At 40.2% G+C, this 20,137-nt stretch overlaps 1 protein-coding gene across 9 annotated transcripts in view; it reads right to left on the bottom strand.

Moving 5' to 3' along the window:
• The window catches only part of LOC100456237 (general transcription factor IIH subunit 2), a 32,395-nt gene extending 14,082 nt beyond the window's left edge, over positions 1 to 18,313 (bottom strand). Inside the window, exons 1-10 of one of the 9 annotated variants that reach the window (XM_054555614.2) lie at positions 18,170 to 18,257; positions 15,656 to 15,753; positions 14,495 to 14,594; positions 13,228 to 13,315; positions 12,209 to 12,286; positions 11,793 to 11,829; positions 11,365 to 11,451; positions 10,641 to 10,691; positions 10,208 to 10,262; positions 5,823 to 5,928 (exon numbers count right to left, since the gene is read on the bottom strand). In XM_054555614.2, coding sequence (XP_054411589.1) covers positions 5,823 to 5,928; positions 10,208 to 10,262; positions 10,641 to 10,691; positions 11,365 to 11,451; positions 11,793 to 11,829; positions 12,209 to 12,286; positions 13,228 to 13,283 — 470 coding nt within the window. In that variant the 5' untranslated portion in view covers positions 13,284 to 13,315; positions 14,495 to 14,594; positions 15,656 to 15,753; positions 18,170 to 18,257. Of the gene's footprint in view, positions 1 to 5,822; positions 5,929 to 10,207; positions 10,263 to 10,640; positions 10,692 to 11,364; positions 11,452 to 11,792; positions 11,830 to 12,208; positions 12,287 to 13,227; positions 13,316 to 14,494; positions 14,595 to 15,655; positions 15,754 to 18,043 lie in introns of all 9 variants that reach the window. The other 8 variants (XM_063724138.1, XM_063724137.1, XM_054555613.2 and 5 more) reach the window with 8 other exon arrangements.
• Between the last annotated feature and the right edge of the window lie 1,824 nt (positions 18,314 to 20,137).

Raw genomic sequence — 20,137 nt, 5'->3', positions numbered from 1 at the left:
ATTCTAGTAGGTTTGTTTCATACAAAGTCTAAAGTATAGAATAAAAAATACAACAATATATGGATAAACTTTAAACTAAAATGTGGCAATATCATATGGATCAGCTTTAAAGTGTATAGACGTGGCTTCAAAATAGTAGCACACAATTCTTTCTCAAAGACTATATAGTAGTCCCCTCTTATCTGCAGAGGATACATTCCAAGACCCCCAGTGGATACCTGAAATCAAGGATAGTACTGAACCCTATATATATAGTCGTCCTTCGGTATCCTTGGGGGATTGACTTCAGGCCCTCCTATGGATACCAAAATCTGCAGATGTTCAAGTCCCAGATACAAAATGGTGTAATATTTGCATATAACCTATGCACATCCTCCCATATATTTTGTCGTCTCTAGATTATTGATAATACCTAATACAATGTATACTATGTAAATAATTGTTATCCTCTATTATTTAGGGGATAATGACAAGAAAAAATGTCTATTTGTTCAGTACAGGTACAATTTTTTTCCAAATATTTTTGATGTGTGGTTGATCAAATTCACAGAAGCAGAACCCAGGATTTGGAGGGCTGATTATACCATGTTTTTCCCTATATACGCATACCTTGGAGATACTGCAGGGTTGGTTCCAGACCACAGCAATAAAGCAAATATCACAATAAATATTTGCAACAAAGCAAGTCACATGAACTTTCAGGGTTCCTAGTGTATATAAAAGTTCTGTTTACAGCCGGGGGTGGTGGCTCATGCCTGTATTCCCAGCACTTTGGGAGGCTGAAGTGGGCGGATCACGAGGTCAGGAGATTGAGACCATCCTGGCTAACATGGTGAAACCCCATCTCTACTAAAATACAAAAAAATTAGCTGGGCATGGTGGCAGGCGACTGTAGTCCCAGCTGCTCGGGAGGCTGAGGCAGGACAATGGTGTGAACCCGGGAGGCGGAGCTTACAGTGAGCCGAGATCGCGTCACTGCACTCCAGCCTGGGCGACAGAGCGAGACTCCGTCTCAAAAATAAATAAATAAATAAAAAGAAAAGTTCTGTTTATACCATACTGTAGTCTAATAAGTATGCAACAGCATTATATCTAAAAAAAAATGTACACATCTTTATGAAAAATACTTTATTGCTAAAAATCGACTGAGCTGTCAGTGAATAATATCTTTTTGTTGATGGAGAGTCTTGCCTTGATATCGATGGCTGCTGACTGATCAGAGAGGTGCTTTCTGAAGGGTGAGGTGGCTATGGCAATTTCTTAAAATAAGACAAAGTAGTTTGCTTCATGGGTCAACTTCTTCCTTTCATGAAAGGAATGCAAATGCTATTTGGTAGCATTTTATTCATAGTAGTACCTCTTTCAAAATGGGAGTCATTCCTTTGAAACCCCACTGATGCTTTATCAACTAAGTTTATGGGATATTCTTTTTTTTTTTGAGACTGATTCTTGCTCTGCCACCCAGGCTGGAGTGCAGTGGTGTGATCTCGGCTCACTGCAACCTCTGCCTCCTGGGTTCAAGCAATTCTCCTGCCTTAGCCTCCCCAGTAGCTGGGATTACAGGCATGCGCCACCATGTCCAGATAATTTTTGTATTTTTAGTGAGGACGGGGTTTCACCATGTTAGCTAGACTAGTCTTGAACTCCTGACCTCAAGTGATCCACCTGCCTCGGCCTCCCAATGTGCTGGGATTACAGGCATGAGCCACCATGCCCAGCCAGTGTAGATATTTTGACCTCCTTCTATGAATGGCATTTAGAATGGTGAATTCTTTCCAGAAGGTTTTCAATGTACTTTGCTCAGATCCATCTATGGCAGTCACAGCCTTATGATATGTATTTCTTAAATAATCAAGATGTGAAAGTTCAAAGTATTCCTTTATCCAAGGGTTGCAGAATGAGTGCTATGTTAGTAGACATGAAAATAACATTAATCTCCTTGTACATCTCAATTAGAGCTCTTGAGTGACTGGGTGCATTGTCAGTGAGCAATAATAATTTGAAATAAATCTTTTTTCTGAGATATATCTCAACAATGGGCTTAAAATATTCAGTAAGCCCATGCTGTAAACAGATGTGCTGTTATCCAGGCTTTGTTATTCCATTTGCAGAGCACAGACTGAATAGATTTAGCATAATTCTTAAGGACTCTAGGATTTTCAGAATGCTAAGAAACATTGGTGCCAACATCAAGTCACCAGCTGTATTAGCCCCTAACAAGAGAGGAAGCCTATACCATGAAGCTCTGAAACCAGGCATTCACTTCTTCTAGCTATGAAAATCCTAGATGGCATCTTCTTCCAACAGAGGGCTGTTTCATCTACCTTGAAAATATGAGGCCAGGTGCAGTGGCTCACACTTGTAATCCCAGCACTTTGGGAGGCAGAGGCAGGAGGACTGCTTGAGCCCAGGAGTTCAAGACCAGCTGGGCAATGTGGCAAAACCCTACCTCTACAACAACAACAACAACAACAACAATTAGCTGGGCGTGGTGGCACATGCCTGCAGTCCCTGCTACTTGGGGGGCTGGGAGAATAGCTTGAGCCTGGGAGTTTGAGGCTGCAGTGATCTATGATTGTACCACTGCACTTTAACCTGGGTGACAGAGCAAAACCCTGTCTCAAAAACAAAAAAGAAAAGAAAATTTGATATTTAGTGTAGTCACCTTCATCAATTATTTTAGCTAGATCTTCTGGATAACTTGCTGCAGCTTCTACATCAGCACTTGCTGCTTCCTCTTGCACTTTTTTTTTTTTTTTTTTCCTGAGACGGAGTCTCACAGTGTCGCCTGGGCTAAAGTGCAATGGCGCGATCTTGGCTCACTGCAACCTCTGCCTCCTGGGTTCATGTGATTCTCCTGCCTCAGCCTCCCGAGTAGCTGGGATTATAGGCACACACCACCACACCTGGCTAATTTTTTGTATTTTTAGTAGAGACAGGGTTTCACTATGTTGGCCAGACTGGTCTTGAACTCCTGACCTCATGATCCACCCACCTCAGCCTCCCAAAGTGCTGGGATTACAGGCGTTGAGCCACCACGCCCAGCCCCTCTTGCAATTTTATGTTTTGGATATGGCTTCTTTCATTAACCTCATGAGCTCACTCTGTTAGCTTCAAACTTGTCTTCTGCACCTTCCTCACTGCTCTCAGCCTTCATAGAATTGAAGAGAATTAGAGCCTTGCTTTGGATTAGGATTTGACTTAATGGACTGTTGTGGCTACTTTAATCTTCTATCTAGACCATTAAAACTTTCTCCATATCAGCAATAAAGCTGTTTCACTTTCTTATCATTCATGTATCCACTGAAGCAGCACTTTGAATTTCCATTATTTTTTTCTTTTTTTGAGACAGGATCTTGCTCTATCATACAAGCTGGAGTACAGTAGCACAGTCATAGCTCACTGCAGCCTCAAACTACTGGGCTCAATCCTCCTGCCTCAGCCTCCTGAGAAGTTAGGGACTACAGGTGCTCACCACTGTGCCTGGCTAATTTTTTTTTTTTTTGGTAGAGATGGGGGTCTTGCTATGTTACCAGGGCTGGTCTCAAACTCACGGCCTCAGGTGATCCTCCCATCTTAGCCTCCCAAAGTGTTGCAGTTACAGGTAAGAGCCACCACGCCCAGCCCAGCATTTTTAATTTCCTTCAAGAACTTTACCTTTGCATTCACAATTTGACTAAGTGTTTAGCACAAGAGACCTAGCCTTCAGCCAGCCTTGCATTTTGACATGCCTTCCTCACTAAGCTCAATCATTTCTAGCTTTTGATTTAAAGTGAGATACGTGACTCCTCCTTTCTCTTGAACACTCAGAGACCACTGGAGGGTTATTATTGGTGTAATTTGAATATTTTTGTGTCTTAGGAGATGGGGGTGCCAAACAGAGGGAGAGAGACTGGAAAACAGCCAGTTGGTGGAGCAGTCAGAACACACATAACACTTATCAATTAAGTCTGTTGTCTTATATGGGCCCAGTTTGTGGTGCCCTAAAATAATTACAATAGTAACATCAAAGATCACTGATCACAGGTCACCATAACAGATATAACAATAATTTACAAAGCTTGAAATATTGCAAGAACTACCAAAGTGTGATATAGAGGCATGAAGTGAGCACATGCTGTTAAAAAAAATGGCACCAACAGACTTGCTCAACACAGAGTTGCCATAAACTGTCAGTTTGTAAAAAAAAAAAAAGTTATCTGAAAAGTGCAATAAAAGTGCAACAAAATGAGGTGTGCCTTACATACACACTTATGATCAATAATGTATAAATTAGGCACAATAAGAGATTAACAACAATAACTAATAATAGAACAATTATAACAATGTGCCGGCATCACTACTCCTGCACTTTGGGGTCATTATTAAGTAAAATAACACAAACACTGCAACACTTTTGACAGTCAATAACAACAGTTAATCTGATGACTTAGGCCATTACATGGGTGGGCAGCATATACTGTGAGGATCTACAGACCAAGGGATGATTCACGTCCTGGGCAGGACAGAGAGGGAAGGTATAGGATTTCATCACGCTACCCAGAATTGCACACAACTTAAATCTTATGAATTATTTATTACTGAAGTTTTCAATTTAATATTTTTCAGACCAAGAGTAACTAAAACTGGAAAGTGAAACCACAGATAAGGGGGGATTATTGTAATTTAACTTCATAGTAATTCAGTCATAATAATCATGAACATTAATCTTGTATACCATTTAATTAAAATGATAGCTTGTAGAGTTTTAAGTTGTGGTGACCAGTTTTCACCTATACTAAATAGACGTTTTTATGCTTTCTGCAGCAATTTTATCAGTTAGTTATAGCTTTCCTGCTTATATTTTCATTGTTATCCTCTCAGGTCTCACTGGTAGACCCTGCTACTGTACTTACCTCTATTACATGTGTTGCCTCCTTCTCATCCATTCAAAACTAGAAAAATATCTATTATGTAAAGGTATAAGTCTGAGCCAGGGCAGACTATCCAGAGATAAAATATATAAGCTTTAGGGAGGCTGAAGTGGGCGGATCGCTTGAGGCCAGGAGTTCAAGACCAGCCTGGCTAACATGGTGAAACCCCATCTGTACTAAAAATACAAAAATTGGCTGGGCATGGTGGCACACACCTGTAATCCCAGCTACTAGGGAGGCTGAGGCACAAGAATCACTTGAACCCAGAAGGTGGAGGTTGTAGTGAGCTGAGATCACGGCACTGCACTCCAGCCTGGGTGACAGAGCAAGACTCTGTCTTGGGAAAAAAAAAAAAAAAAAAAAAAAAAAAAAAAAATATATATATATATATATATATATATATATATATATATATATATATATAAAAGCTTTATGGCTTTAACTATACCAAGTATTTCCTTTGGGGTCTTAGCTCTATTCCATATAGCTGAACTTGCCATATCTATTAATTTACAGATATATGAGGTTGGTGCAAAAGGAATTGTGGTTTTGGCCATTACTTTCAAAATAAATTAATAAATGTTAATAAAGGTACACCCAACTTACAATTATTATACTACATTAAATCTCATTTTAATAAAATATTTTTTCATCAACATATTTTTGTACCATTGATATTGCCGACAGTTTTAAATTATATTTTTATAAAACCTTTAACAATATCTTACTAAAATGTAAAATAAAAATTACTAACCAACACCACACTAAACATCATAAATGACAGTACATAATTTTCGTACTTAACAATTTTGTTATAGCTGGGTTTATGGGCCCCATATTAACATATCACTTCAACTTAACTCATTTAAAAAACTTCTAATTCAGTTATACATAATATATAATACTAACTTTAGAGTTTGCATAGCCATGCTTAGGGAATTATAAAGAGATGGCTCTCCATGGCAGGTCATATCCACAGCTTTCTTCAAAGACGTTATATGTTTTCTTGGGTTTCCTAAAATAGAAATAAGATCTTTAAATAAAGTCCTATATATTAAAAACGTTTATGTTTCTCTCAAAATTTACATATCTGTGATGTTGAACAACAGAATCCTTTCAATTTATATTTCTGTTGGAATTTTATCTGCAATATTTTGTAAACAGTCTCACTTCATACTGAAAAACAGAATACAAATAATCTCCTTATAGACTAGCATACATATTTTAAAATAATGCTAACCTACAGTGCATTTTTTTACTCTTAATATTTCCATATGTCATCATTTTTAAGACCAATACATTTTCACATTTTAACATCTCTCAAATCAGCATGTGTTTAATAATCACTGGTAGCCAGCAGCACTTGTAACATAGTCTTTGCCTGCTCATATGTGAACCTACACATAGGTCTTCATATGTTGTTGCTTCAATTGCATTATGTACATTGTCCTCTTCATGGTGAGTTTAACTGCCATTTAAAATGTTTTTAAGGCCAGGCATGGTGGCTCATGCCTGTAATCCCAGCATTCTGGGAGGCCACGGCAGGCAGATAACCTGAGGTCAGGAGTTCAAGATGCACCTGGCCAACATGGTATAAATCCCATCTGTACTAAAAATGCAAAAATTAGCTGGGTATGGTGGCACACACCTCTAATCCCAGCCACTAGGGAGGCTGAGGCACAAGAATCACTTGAACCCGGAGGGTGGAGGTTGCAGTGAGCTAAGATTGCACCACTGCACTCCAGCCTGGGCAACAACAGTGAAACTCCATCTCAAAAAACAAACAATAAAATGTTTTTAGAAATGCTGTTAATACAAAAGGCTATATTTTTATGTAGAAAGGTGTGGAACACAGCAGTGAGGCATAAATTTATTATAATGAATCAAATATTGATGGAAGAATGCATGCAATTCCGTATTTTTCTTGAGGGAAGAAATCAAGAGCTTTACAAGACCTAAGAAAGGAATATTCCCACAAATAGACAAAGCTGTGTTATCTTCTCTTACCAAATAGCATCTGAAAAGATTGTCTATCTTATGCCAAGCAATTCAAATGAAGGGGGGAGAAGCTGCCAAATCCTTTTCTTTTTAATATAAAAATTTTTTATATTATTTATAGTTAGATTATATATATATATCTGTTGCCAGGCTGGAGTGCAATGGGGCAATCTTGGCTCAATGCAACCTCCACCTCCCAGGCTCAAACCATCCTCCCACCTCAACCTCCCAAGTAGCTGGGGCTACAAGGGCCCAGCACCACAGTTGGCTAAATTTTTTTGTATATTTTTGGTAGAGACAGGGTTTCACCATGTTGTCCAGGCTAGTCCTGAACTCCTGGATTCAAGCAATCCTCCCGTCTCAGCCTCTCAAAGTGCTGGGAGTACAGGTGTAAGCCACCACGCCCGGCCCCCAAAGTGACAGACATGTCAAATTACCAAGAAGTTAGTATAGCCAACTCATATATCATTTGATACTGTGTCAAAGTTTAACTACTAGGACTTTTCCTTCTTAATGGCTTATAAAAGTATCTTGTAATTGATGGAATCTGAGTTTCAATGAAATATCGTATTCCATAAACATTTTCCATTTCAGCACTGTCTTCGTATCAATCAATAACCTAAGTATCATTAAATTGATTTTGTCATAAAATATAATCCATCAAAGTATACTATTAAACATTTCATTTTTAATCTGTCACTATTATACATAATGTTACAAAGAGTATCTTTGTAGAGTCATCATTCTCCTTCCAGAACATTCCCTAAATATAATTTCAGGAAAAATTTTTATGCTTTTCTAAAAAATATTGAACTAATTTGTAAGACTATCAGCACTATAAATAACAAGTTTCTCTGTGGTTCCACAAGCAACATATTGCTTTTGAAACTTAATTTTGCTCATTAAAAATATATTAAAAAATAAAATGTTATGGAATTCGGTGGAGTTTTTTTGGATTACTAGTTTCCCTTATTTAATTTCTGGGTTTTTTTTTTTCTGTGTGAATCATGTCTTCTTTGTCTATTCATCAACTTGGAGCTCCCTTGAGTTTTTACTCATCTAAGTTTTAAAAAATTAACCATTTGTAATATTTAATATTTACTGCAAGTATTTTAGATTCATAAATTTTAGAGATGAAAAGTACCTCACTAAGCAGTCCAAATCCCTCACTTCATAAGTGAGAAAATTAATCTAAACAAGTGAAATGACTTGCCCAAAGACATATGCCTACTTAACTGCAGGACCAGCAGCACCCAAACCTAGATCTCCTGGCTCTCTATCCACTTCTCTTCCTACCCTACAAAATTATTTTTAATCTCCCACTGTGTTATGGGTATAGGAAAAAACACACCAAAATAGTGTCAGTGTGGTTTACAGCAGTGGTCTGATTGGAGGAAAAAAAAGGTGGCTTCAAGAGGCCTGTCAGAATCTCCAGAGTATTTTTCATCTTTATACATGACTTCACTAACATCCATAGAAAACTGCTGGGGCCGGGCATGGTGGCTGACGCCTGTAATCCCAGCACTTTGGGAGGCTGAGGTGGGTGGATCACCTGAGGTCAGGAGTTCAAGATCAGCCTGGTCAGCATGGTGAAATCCCGTCTCTACTAAAAATAAAAAAATTAGCCAGGCGTGGCAGCGCACACCTGTGATCCCAGCTACTCGGGACGGGGAGGCAGCAGAATCACTTGAACCCGGGAGGCGGAGGTTGCAGTGAGCCAAGACAGCACCACCTGGGCGACAGAGTGAGAGACTCCTCAAAAAAAATAAAAAATAAAACAAAAAGAAAAGAAGAAATAGAAAACTGCTGGTAATTCGGGGTGGGTAAAGTGAGAGGAAAATATTGACCTTATATCCCTACCTTGGAGGAACCATCCTTCTTCCACTATATAATAATCCTGCTTAGTTCATGTGGTGCTGACCCTACTTCTATCCTGCTCTGGGCAACGGCAGGCAATCGAAGCCTACAAACAAAATACTTCATTCCCTGGCCACTTTGTTCATAGATGGGCAGATTGTTAAGTCAGGCCAATCAGAGTTCTCCCTAGACGTGTGCTGAAGCTATAGGCTACAGATACAATGTAGACTGGCACAATTAAGAGACATCTTTTCAACTTCCAGAAAATCTATCAGAGAATGAAGCCAGACAAAGCCAGGACCCCAACATATGCAGCAACTATATATGGAATTGGCCCACCTTTGAACATAGCCAAAAATTTTCCTTCTGCACTTAAGCTAGTGTGACATTCTTTTGGTTACTCACAACTTAGTTTCTTGGATCACTCCAGGCCAATGTACATTTCACTCCTCATTGCATTTAATGAAAAACTACTAATGAAGAAAGTATGTCATTTAATGAAAAACTACTAATGAAGAAAGTATGTCATTTCCTTATGTGTGTTGGCAAGGATAAAAGGTTGAAAACCAGATTTAAGGGAAAGTGTATTTCACAGAAAATAAAATAGAATCAGTGATGCAAATTTGTAACAGCATATATACCAAAGCAAATAAAAAATGCCATTACTACGTTTTGAAACTAAAATTCAGTTAGGTATGTCATGAAAGCAGAAAAATTGATTCATTAGCAATAGCTACAGTTTAATTTTTATACTTTTTCCCTTTTAAATTAGATGCTTAACTTTTTAAGAATTTAATTTTAAGATTAACTGGATTTTATAAATCATTACAATAACTGTATTTTAATATTTTCAGGATAAGGCCTGGTGCAGTGGCTCAAGCCTATAATCCCAGCACTTTGAGAGGCTGAGGCGGGCTGATCACAAGGTCAAGAGATCGAGACCATACTGGCCAACATGGTGAAACCCCTTATCTACTAAAATACAAAAAATTATCAGGGCGTGGTGGTGGGCGCCTGTAGTTCCAGCTACTCAGGAGGCTGAGGCAGGGAATCACTTGAACCCGTGAGGCAGACTTTGCAGTGAGCCGAAATCGCGCCACTGCACTCCAGCCTGGCGACAGAGCAAGACTCCATCTCCAAAAAAAAAAAAAGGGAAAAAAAAATTTTTCAGGATAAGCACATATAGATTTTTAAATAAAAACATTTATATTCAATGTAGTATTATTTACCACTATGCAGAACGCAGAACTCAATTTAGAATAGTTAACCTTGTATCCTAAGAATATAATGGTGGGGGAGATGTTATTAAATTGTTTCACCTAGAGAAGACAGAGGAACCACCCTTCATGTTACTTATTAAGCAGCCATATAAACAGGGCTATGAGGTTGGGTAAATAAAGCAAAGTCCTTGAGTCATGTAAAGGTAATTTTATGCATACCTGAGAGTTCAGTCAATTTTTCAGCTCTTTTACTTTTAGTTACAATTATTCCAATCTTGAAATAAAAACAAAAATTATTATTAATATAACAAGTTATTTCCTCCCATTAAGAATATATATAACTATTCCTGTAGATGATATTGGGGCAGAAAAAAAAATAATTTATATAGCTAAAATAAACTAGTAATTACAAAAGAAAGAAGCAACAGGTGAGAAACTTTTTCTCATGGTGTTTTCGGCAAATAAATTTAGCTATGAGTTCACTGTACATTGTTTAACTTTTAGAGTTATTACGCTTTTCATTTTTAAGTATACCGGAAACTGGTTAAACAATTTGGGTAATTCACAAAATACACATCCAATTTTTAAAAATAAATTACATTTGGAAGCAAAATAGGAATCTAATTCTGAATTTTATCACTTATATACGTACCTGACTAATAGGATTTTGATCAAAATATTCCTCTACGAAGTATTCCAACAACTGTTTAAACAAAAAAAGACATACTAGATAAAGGCAAAATAACAATCGTAAAGAACATGTCCAACTGATGTTTGTGAAACCTGTTTATCAAGCGTCACTTCTCATGACTTTTAAACTTACAGATTTTCAAAAAATGTTAAATAATAAAAATATTAAACAGTAAAAACCTTAATTTGAAATGGTGGTTGATGAGATAGGTTTGAGCTAGGTTTTAAAAGATGAAACCATTTGGATGTATCAGAAAAAATTTCAACGAGGAAAAGATCCAATGAAGAGAGATGGGAGAACGAGCAGAATTGAGAATAGGTTTTGATAAATTAGGAATATGAACATATTTGTAATCTGAGGAGACAGATTTAAGTAAGGCAAAGGAGAATGAAGATTCAATAAAGAAAAGGGATAACTGACAAACCAAGATCCTGATGTGGGGTGGGAGGATAGAAATTAAAAACACAAATAATTAGCTATGTTGGTTTAAAATTTCCCTAAATGACCTGGCAGTACTTCTACTTAGCTATCATTAGCATTAACTAAAAATACAAGGCAAAAAATAAAAAATATTGCATTCTTTAAAAATACCCTTTAGAATCCAGTGTTCTTCCCCACTTTTTTAGTAAAAGTTTAAGTGATTTTGGTACAAATTTAAATGATTTAGTATAAATTTAAATTTTACCTTTAAAGTACACGTCAGTCTATTAGGCTTTAAATCTTGGTCTTCCATTGTTCTTGATCCATCTACTACCACATAAAGGTGGCGCATCTACCAGAAAAAAGAAAGGGCCAATTTCAAGTACTTATTTTGTTTTGTAGAAACTGGGTGTCGTTCTGTTGCCCAGGTTGGTCTCAAACTCCTGGGCTCAAGCAATCCTCCCACCTTGGCCTCCCAAAGTGCTGGGATTATAGGCATGAGCCACTGTGCCCAGCCTCAAGTGCCATTTTGACTAGTAAAAATGGCATTTAATAATTACATATTCTATGCACAGATTTTTAACGTATTCTTTTAAAAACTTTGTTGTTTTGCTATTGTTTTTTCTAGCAAGACAGAATGTTTCTCTAACCTAAACTAGTTCTGTACTAGTAAAAGAAAAAATAATGACATACCATTCCAAGTCGAACTTGTCCATGGTGCTCAAATACTCTGTTAAAATTATATGAACATTTTAATGGAATTCCATATACTATCCCCCCACAAAAAAAAAATACAACTCTCCAATTGACCTGCTTTGTTTTTCTTTTTTTCTAATTCTGATTAAGAATGTCATAATGTGCATTTTTAGTGGAGTAAATAATTAACTTATGGAATACAAAACACATAATTATAGGTATTGTAGATAGTCTCTAAAGACCATTTCCTGCTGAGGCAAGGGTAGGTGGCTAGTTCTTTCCCCATAGTCAGAAGGCAATAGGTCAGTTTCCCTGAAACACAGCTAAAATGAAGTACTGAGGAGTGTTTATAGATAGAAACGCTTAAAATGAATATATTTTACCTTTTTAACATACGTAAGAAGGTTACATACCTTTTTCTCTTTGCCTTGAATAGAATGTCTTCTATTGTAGCTTTAAGTGATCCAGATTCATCTTCTTTAAGAATCTCCCTATAAGTCATAATTATTTGTTTGAAAAGACAAGCTAAAATGATTACTACCCCAAATGAAATGAAAATATATGTCCACACAAAGATTTGCATGTAAGTGTTCATGGCTGCATTTTCCTAACAGCCAAAAACTGTAAAGAACCTAAATATCCACAGACTAGTGAATGGATAAACAATACTGTGGCATAACCATAGATGGGAATACTATTCAGCAATAAAAAAGGAATGAAGTATTAATACACACTGCAACATGGATGAGTCTTGAAAATAAGTGAAAGCCAGCCACAACAGACCAACTATTATAGTCATGCATCACTTACTGACAGGGATACATTCTGAGAAATGCATTGTTAGGCAATTTCATTATTGTGTGAATATCACAGGGTATACTTACACAAACCTAGATGGTATAGCCTACCCCATGCCTAGGTTACAAACCTGTACAGCATATTACTATACTGAATATCTTAGACAACTGTAACACAATGGTCAGTATTTGTATATATAAACATACATAGAAAAGGTACAGTAAAAATACAGTATTATAATATTATGGGACCACTGTCATATATGCAGTCTGTCTTTGACCAAAACATCATTATGTGGCACATGATTGTATATGATCACATTTTTGTGAAATGTCCAGAAAAGGTTAAAATTTGGAGACAAAAAGTAGACTAATGATTGCCTACAGGTGGAATTAAATTAAGAATTAAATTATTTGTAAATGAACGTGAAGGATCTTACTGGAGTGGTTACAATGTTCTAAAACTGGTTTATGATAATGGCTGCACAGCTCAGTAAATTATTAATAAAACATCACTGAATTGTACATTGGAAATGGGTGAATTTTAACATATGTAAAATATACTTTAATAAAGTTGTAAAGAAAAAAAAACACATTGTCTAAAAGAAAAGACAGGGCAATAATGCTCTCCTTACCATGTTCTTTCATAGCCTCCTTCCCATCGCTTAGTTCTTTCAGGTTCTTCATCCATTTTTTAAAAACTGTATTTTATTATTCAATAATCTGTAAAAACCATTAAAATGTAAGTTATCTAAAGATGTTTGTTACAAAATTCATCCAATTAAATTTGAAAATTAGACACATATATAAAGTAAAAAAAATCGAATGCCAGGTCATCTTATTCTTTGCATTTTACTCAATAATCATCTTAAAAATCTTCATAGAACTCCATTTCTCATTTCCAAGAAATAATATGAACATTTATACACAAACTTGGTACCAATAAAAATAAGCATCTTTTTATGATTTGTAAAAGAACAAAAATGCTTTATAGATGTGTCACATGACAAACTGTAGAACTGTGAGGAGTCAGTATGGGTATAGTTGAACTACTATAGCTGAGTGACATATGATTCACTGTGTTATCTCTCTTTGTGTATGTCTCAATTTTCTCATAATCAAAAGTTTTTAAATCACATTTATTATTTATAAATGGGTAAATGCTATAGCTCATCATTCAAAAACAAGGACATAAAATTAAACATAGTTCTTTGAGACATCTCCAAATTGCTTTCCATAGTGGCTGAACTAATTTACATTCCTACCAACAGTGGATAAGTATTCCCTTTTCTCCACAACCTTGCCAACATCTGTTATTTTTTGACTTTTTAATAATATCCATTCTAACTGGTGGTGAGATGGTTTTGTGGTTTTGATTTACATTGTGGTTTTGGTTTGCATTCTCTAATGATCAGTGATGTTGAACATTTTTTCATATATTTATTGGACATATGTATGTCGATCCAACAATCCCAATACTGGGTATATACCCAAAGGAAAATAATTCTACCAAAAGCACACGTGCACTCATGTTAATCACAGCACTATCCAAAATAGCAAAGACATCTAATCAACTTAGATGCTCATAAATGGTGGACTGGATAAAGAAAATGTGGTACGTAATATATCATGGAATACTAGCAGCCAAAAAAACAACAACAAAAAACCACAGTGAAATCCTGTCTTTTGCAGCAACATGGATACAGCTGGAGGCCATTATCCTCATCGAATTAACAGAAACAGAGGCCCAACGCAGTAGCTCACGCCTGTAATCCTAGCACTTGGGAGGCCAAGGCAAGTGGATCACCTGAGGTCAGGAGTTCGAAACCAGCCTGGCCAACATAGTGAAACCCCGTCTCTACTAAAAATAGAAAAAAATTAGCCAGGTGTGGTGGCAAGCACCTGTAATCCCATCTACTCAGGAGGCTGAGGCAGGTGAATCACTTGAACCTGGAAGGCAGAGAGGTTGCAGTGAGCCGAGATCGTGCCACTGCACTCCGGCCTAAAAAAAAAAACAGCAACAGAAAACCAAATACGGCATGTTCTCATTTACGAGTGGGAACTAAACACTGAGTACACATGGACATAACAATGAGAACAACAGACACTGGAGACTACTAGACAGGAAAGGATGGGAGAGAGTGAGGGTTGAAAAACTGCCTATCAGGTACTATGTTTACTACCAGGGTGACGGGATCATTTGTATACCAAACCTCAACAACAAGCAATTTATCCATGTAACGAACATGCACACGTACTCCCTGAAAATAAAAGTTGAAAACAAAACAAAACAAAACAAAGCAAACACAGGCCAGGGCCAGGTGCGGTGGCTCCATCCCTGTAATCCCCGCACTTTGAGAGGACAAGGTGCAGATCACCTGAGGTCAGGAGTTCGAGACCAGCCAGGCCAACATGGCAACACCCGTCTCTACTAAAAATACATAAATTAGTTGGGCATGGAGGCAGGTGCCTGTAATCCCAGCTACTAGGGAGGCTGAGGCAGGAGAATTGCTTGAACCTGGAGGGCGGAAGTTGCAGTGAGCCAAGGTCGCACCACTTCACTCCAGCCTGGGTGACAGAGCAAGACTCCGTCTCAAAAAAAAAAAAAAAAAAACAAAACAACCCAGGCCGGGTATGATGGCTCACACCTGTAATTCCAGCACTTTGGGAGACTAAGGCAGGTGATCACTTGAGGTCAGGAGTTTGAAAATTAGCTAGGAGGTTGGTGGGGGCGGGTGCCTGTAATCCCAGCTACTGGGGAGGCTGAGACAGGACTGCTTGAACCCAGGAGGCACGGAGGCTGCAGTGAGCCGAGATCATGTCACTGCACTCCAGCCTGGGCGACAGAATGAGACCCTGCCTCAAAAAAGAAAGAAAAGAAAGGAAAGAAAGAAAGAGAGAGAGAGAAACGGGCACGGTGGCTCATGCCTGTAATCCCAGCACTTTGGGAGGCCGAGGCCAGCAGATCATTTCAGGTCAGGAGTTCAAGACCAGGCTGGCCAACATAGTGAAACCCTGTCTCTACTAGAAATACAAACATTAGCAGGGCGTGGTGGTGCACACCTGTAATCCCAGCTACTCGGGAGGCTGAGGCAGGAGAATCGCTTGAACCTGGGAGGTAGACACTGCAGTGAGCTAAGGTCATGCCACTGCACTCCAGCCTGGGTGAGAGAGCAAGACTCTGTCATTCATTCATTCATTCATTCATAAATAAATGTCCTCATCACACCTCCATCCTCCCCAATGCAATCTCCCTCCCAACTCCACCACCTCGTGGCTCACTGCAACCTCCACCTCCCAGGTTCAAGTGATTCTCCTGTCTCAGCCTCCCGAGGAGCTGGGATAGCAGGCACGTGCCACCACACCCAGGTAATTTTTGTATTTTTAGTACAGTCAGGGTTTTGCCATGTTTTGTATTTTTGTAGAGCCAGGGTTTTGCCTGACTTGCCAGGCTGATCTCGAACTCCTGACCTCAAGTGATCTGCCTGTAAATGGAACATTTTTGTTTCTTTGTTTTTTGTTTTAAGACGGAGTTTCACTCACCACCCAGGCTGGAGTGCAATGGCATGATCTCAGCTCACTGCAATCTCCACCTCCGGGTTCAAGTGATCCTCCTGCCTCAGCCTCCCGAGTAGCTGGGATTACAAGATCCCGCCACCACACCTGGCTAATTTTTGTGTTTTTAGTAGAAATGGGGTTTTGCCATGGTGGCCAGGCTGTTCTCGAACTCCTGACCACAGGTGATCCACTCACCTCGGCCTCCCAAAGTGCTGGGATTACAGGCGTGAGTCACCACACCCAGCCTAAACTGAACATTTTGCTCCTCCCTGTTTTCTGTTACGTATTGGGAACTTCAAAAATGAAAAACTCGCATAACATTCTCAACGTTTTTAAACTCAAATTACTGGGAGGGCACAGTGGCTCAAACCTGTAATCCCAGACTTTGGGAGGCCAAGGCAAAAGGATCGCTTGAGTTCAGGAGCTCAGATCAGCATGGGCAATACCCTTGTCTCTACAAAACATCAAAAAATTAGCTGGGCGAGGTGGCGAGTACTTGAGTCCCAGCTACTTGGGAAGCAAAAGTGGGAGGATGGCTTGAGCCCAGGAGAGCCGAGGCTACAGTGAGTCATGTTCACTACTGCACTCCAGACTGGGTGACAGAGTGAGATCCTATCTCAAAATAAATAATTATAAATATATAATAAATATTACAAATATAAAAATAAATAGCAACTGAGAGACTTTTGGCTGATCATATCAAAGGAATTCTTTTTTTTCCTTTTTTTTCTGAGACAAGAGTCTTGCTCTGTCGCCCAAGCTTGGAGTGCAGTGACACAATCTCGGCTCACTACAACCTCCGCCTCCAGGGTTCAAGCGATTCTACTGCCTCTTCTGTCTCCCAAATAGCTGAGATTAAGGCGCACGCCACCAAAGCTAACTTTTTTATTTTTAGTAGAGACGGGGTTTCACCAGCCTGTTGGCCAGGCCTGGTCTCGAATTCCTGACCACAACTGGTCCGCCCACCTCGGCCCTCCAAAGTGTTGGGATTACAGGCATGAGTCACCACGCCCGGCTAAAAGGACTTCTTAATTAGAGCTGCCTGCAATGGAAAATCAGAGACTGGACAGGAGGTATTAAGGTCCCTAAAACTGCAGACGTTCAATGGGAAGTCTGATTGTAAACATGCATGCTGTTTAAAGGATTCATGCATCCTGAAGATGGACTTTGTAAAGATCTCCAATGGCCTATCACTTCCCAACAGTCCATTTTCTTAAAAATATCAGCGAGGCCGGGCGGGTGGCTCACACCTGTAATCCCACCACTGTGGGAGGCCGAGGCGGGAGGATCACGAGGTCAAGAAATCAAGACCATCATGGCCAACATGGTGAAACCCCGTCTCTACTGAAAATACAAAAATTAGCTGGGCGTGGTGGCACGCGCCTGTAGTTCCAGCTACTCGGGAGGCTGAGGAAGGAGAATCGCTTGAACCCGGGAGGCGGAGGTTGCAGTGAGCCGAGATCGCGCCGCTGCACTCCAGCCTGGCGACAGGGCGAGACTCCGTCTCGAAGACAAAAAAAAAAAAATTTAAGTGATCTGTTTCCTGAAATCCAACCCCAAACAATCCACATTCCTCAGCATAAGCCTAATGGGAATCATGTGATTCCCGTTACATGAGCTCGGAATGCTATCTGCAAACAAATGAGAGCACGAAACATCCCAATTTAAGAAGCTTTTCTTCACACCTTACCCTACCAAGCTATGTGAAACTGGCAAGGGTGATTACTATCCTTGTTTTTCAGGTATGGGATTCAGGCTCAGAGGTTGGTCACTTTCTCAAGCGGGTCACACACTCGAACCCTGAACCATCATTTCTAAAAGTCGCGCTTTTACTTAGGGAGGGACGGCCTGCAGCTTCCCTCCCTACTCTGCGGCTCCCCAGACGAAAGTTACCTTCCTCTGCCTTCACAAGCTCCTTCACATCCTCCTTCCCTATGAGCCCAGGCAGAGCAATTCAGCCTTCATTCCCCGCCACGAAAACCCTCCCAGCCGCCTAGCTAGCCAGACGGGCTGCCCCACCTCTGCGCCTCACAGACTTCCACACGCGGACTCACCAGCCCCGCTAGCAGGACTCTCAGCCGGAAACTCCGCCCGACACTCCTCCCCGCCGCTTTAGGGGCACCCCGGAAGTCATTCCGCCGCGCTCTGCGGCCACGCCGAAACGTTCCGGATGCTGCAGGCTGCAGCTGCCGGAGCGGGGCGCTCGGGTGCAGGGCATGGCCGCCGCTGAGTTGGGGCGCGGAAAGGGACGGTCTTCCAGCTGGAATTCTCAGAGAACTGGAAAGAGTGATCGCCATTCGCTCTCGGAAGGTTGAAGGCTCTGCAGCCATCGACCTGGGTTCTGAGGAGCTCGATCTTGTTTTTCTACTTCTAAAAGGTTGGGATGAAGGACCCTGGCCACAGAAGGAAGGCCAGAGTTATCCTTGCTTCTTGCTGTGTATTTCAGGACTCTTCCGTTGCTCTTGCTGTTCCTTCAGCAAACATTGAGCATCTACTTTGAGCCTGATGCATGTCTAAGCACTGAGGAAATAGCAATAAAAAACTGACAAAAATCCTTGCTCTCGTGGAGTTTTCCTTCTCCAAGGGGAGTCAGTATGAAGAAAAACATATACTATATGAAATGGTGATAGTGCTGTGGACAAAAACTAAGCATTGAAGGGGAAAAGTTTGCAGTTTAAAATAGGGTAGCCAGGCCCGGTGCGATGGTTCACGTCTATAATCCCAGGCATGGTGATTTGGGAGGCCGAGAGGGGGTGGATCACCGGAGGGCAGGAGTTCGAGACCAGCTTGGCCAACATAAATACAAAAACATTAGCTTGGCGTGCTGACAGGCGCCTGTAATCCCAGCTACTCGGGAGGCTGAGGCAGGAGAATCGCTTGAATCCAGGAGGCAGAGGTTGCAGTGAGCCAACCTTGCACTCCAGCCTGAGTGACAGAGACTTCATCTCAAAAAATAAAATAGGGTGGCCAGAGGAGTCCTCGCTGGGAAGACAGTTAAGCCATGACCTGAATGAGGAAGGGTATTAACCCTGCTGATACCTAAGGGAAAAGCTCTTCAGAGAGCTGCAAGTGCAAAGTCCCTGAGGTAGAAGTGCATTGGGGTCTTTGACGACTGCAAGAGTGAGCAGGGGATGAGTGGTGGCAGCTGCAATCAGAAGAGTAAGGTGGGAAGGAGAGGCTGTGAGCACTGTTAAGAACTTTGGGGGGATTGTGATGGCTTGGACCAGCAGCTAGTGAGAAGTGACTGAATTCTAAATCTTACCGATACACTGGATGTGTGTTATGAGAAAAGAATCAAGGATACCTCGGTAGTCTTTAGCTGAGCAACTGAAAGGTTGGGGTTGCAATTATTGAAATGTTGGCGGGGTGGGTAAGATCAATTCAGTTTTGGACAAGTTGTCTGACTGCCAATTAACACAAGTGGAATTATTGGCATTTCCCATACTTGAGAAATGGAGAGGCAGTGCACCCCCAGATGAGAAAAGGACTAGGAATAACAGAAAGGAACTGCAGAAGCTGGGGCCTCTTTCCTTCCCCATCAGCATATTCATCCCCTCCATTGCCTTTATTTTATTGTTAAAAATTCTTCCCATCTCTGTTGTCTCCCTCAAAAATATGAACAGAAGGTATCTTGCATAGCAGTGGAAAGAACAGCCCTGGATTTAAAATCAGGCTCTGACACACTGGCTGGGTGACCTCAAGCAAGTCACAACCCAAGTCTATGAACTAATGTGTAAAATGGGGTTGTCTCCACCAACCCTACAGGGCTTAGTGGGAACTCCGTAATCAGTCTCATTTCCTCCCAGAACACAAGATTTTAAAAGGGAGAGGAGGGGAAATTAGTATCGCAGTGCCAGGAAGCTTCCATGCTTGCCTCTCTCCCACCTTTGACCTCAATAGAGGACTCACACACAAATTCCACACTTTTCCTTTTGTGCCCTACCTTCCTATCTACAATTTTGCTTCCTTCCATCTTAATTGACCATC

The sequence above is a fragment of the Pongo abelii genome, chromosome 4, assembly GCF_028885655.2.
Source record: "Pongo abelii isolate AG06213 chromosome 4, NHGRI_mPonAbe1-v2.0_pri, whole genome shotgun sequence".
NCBI lineage: Eukaryota > Metazoa > Chordata > Mammalia > Primates > Hominidae > Pongo > Pongo abelii.
This window is presented reverse-complemented; position numbering and strand designations above follow the sequence as displayed.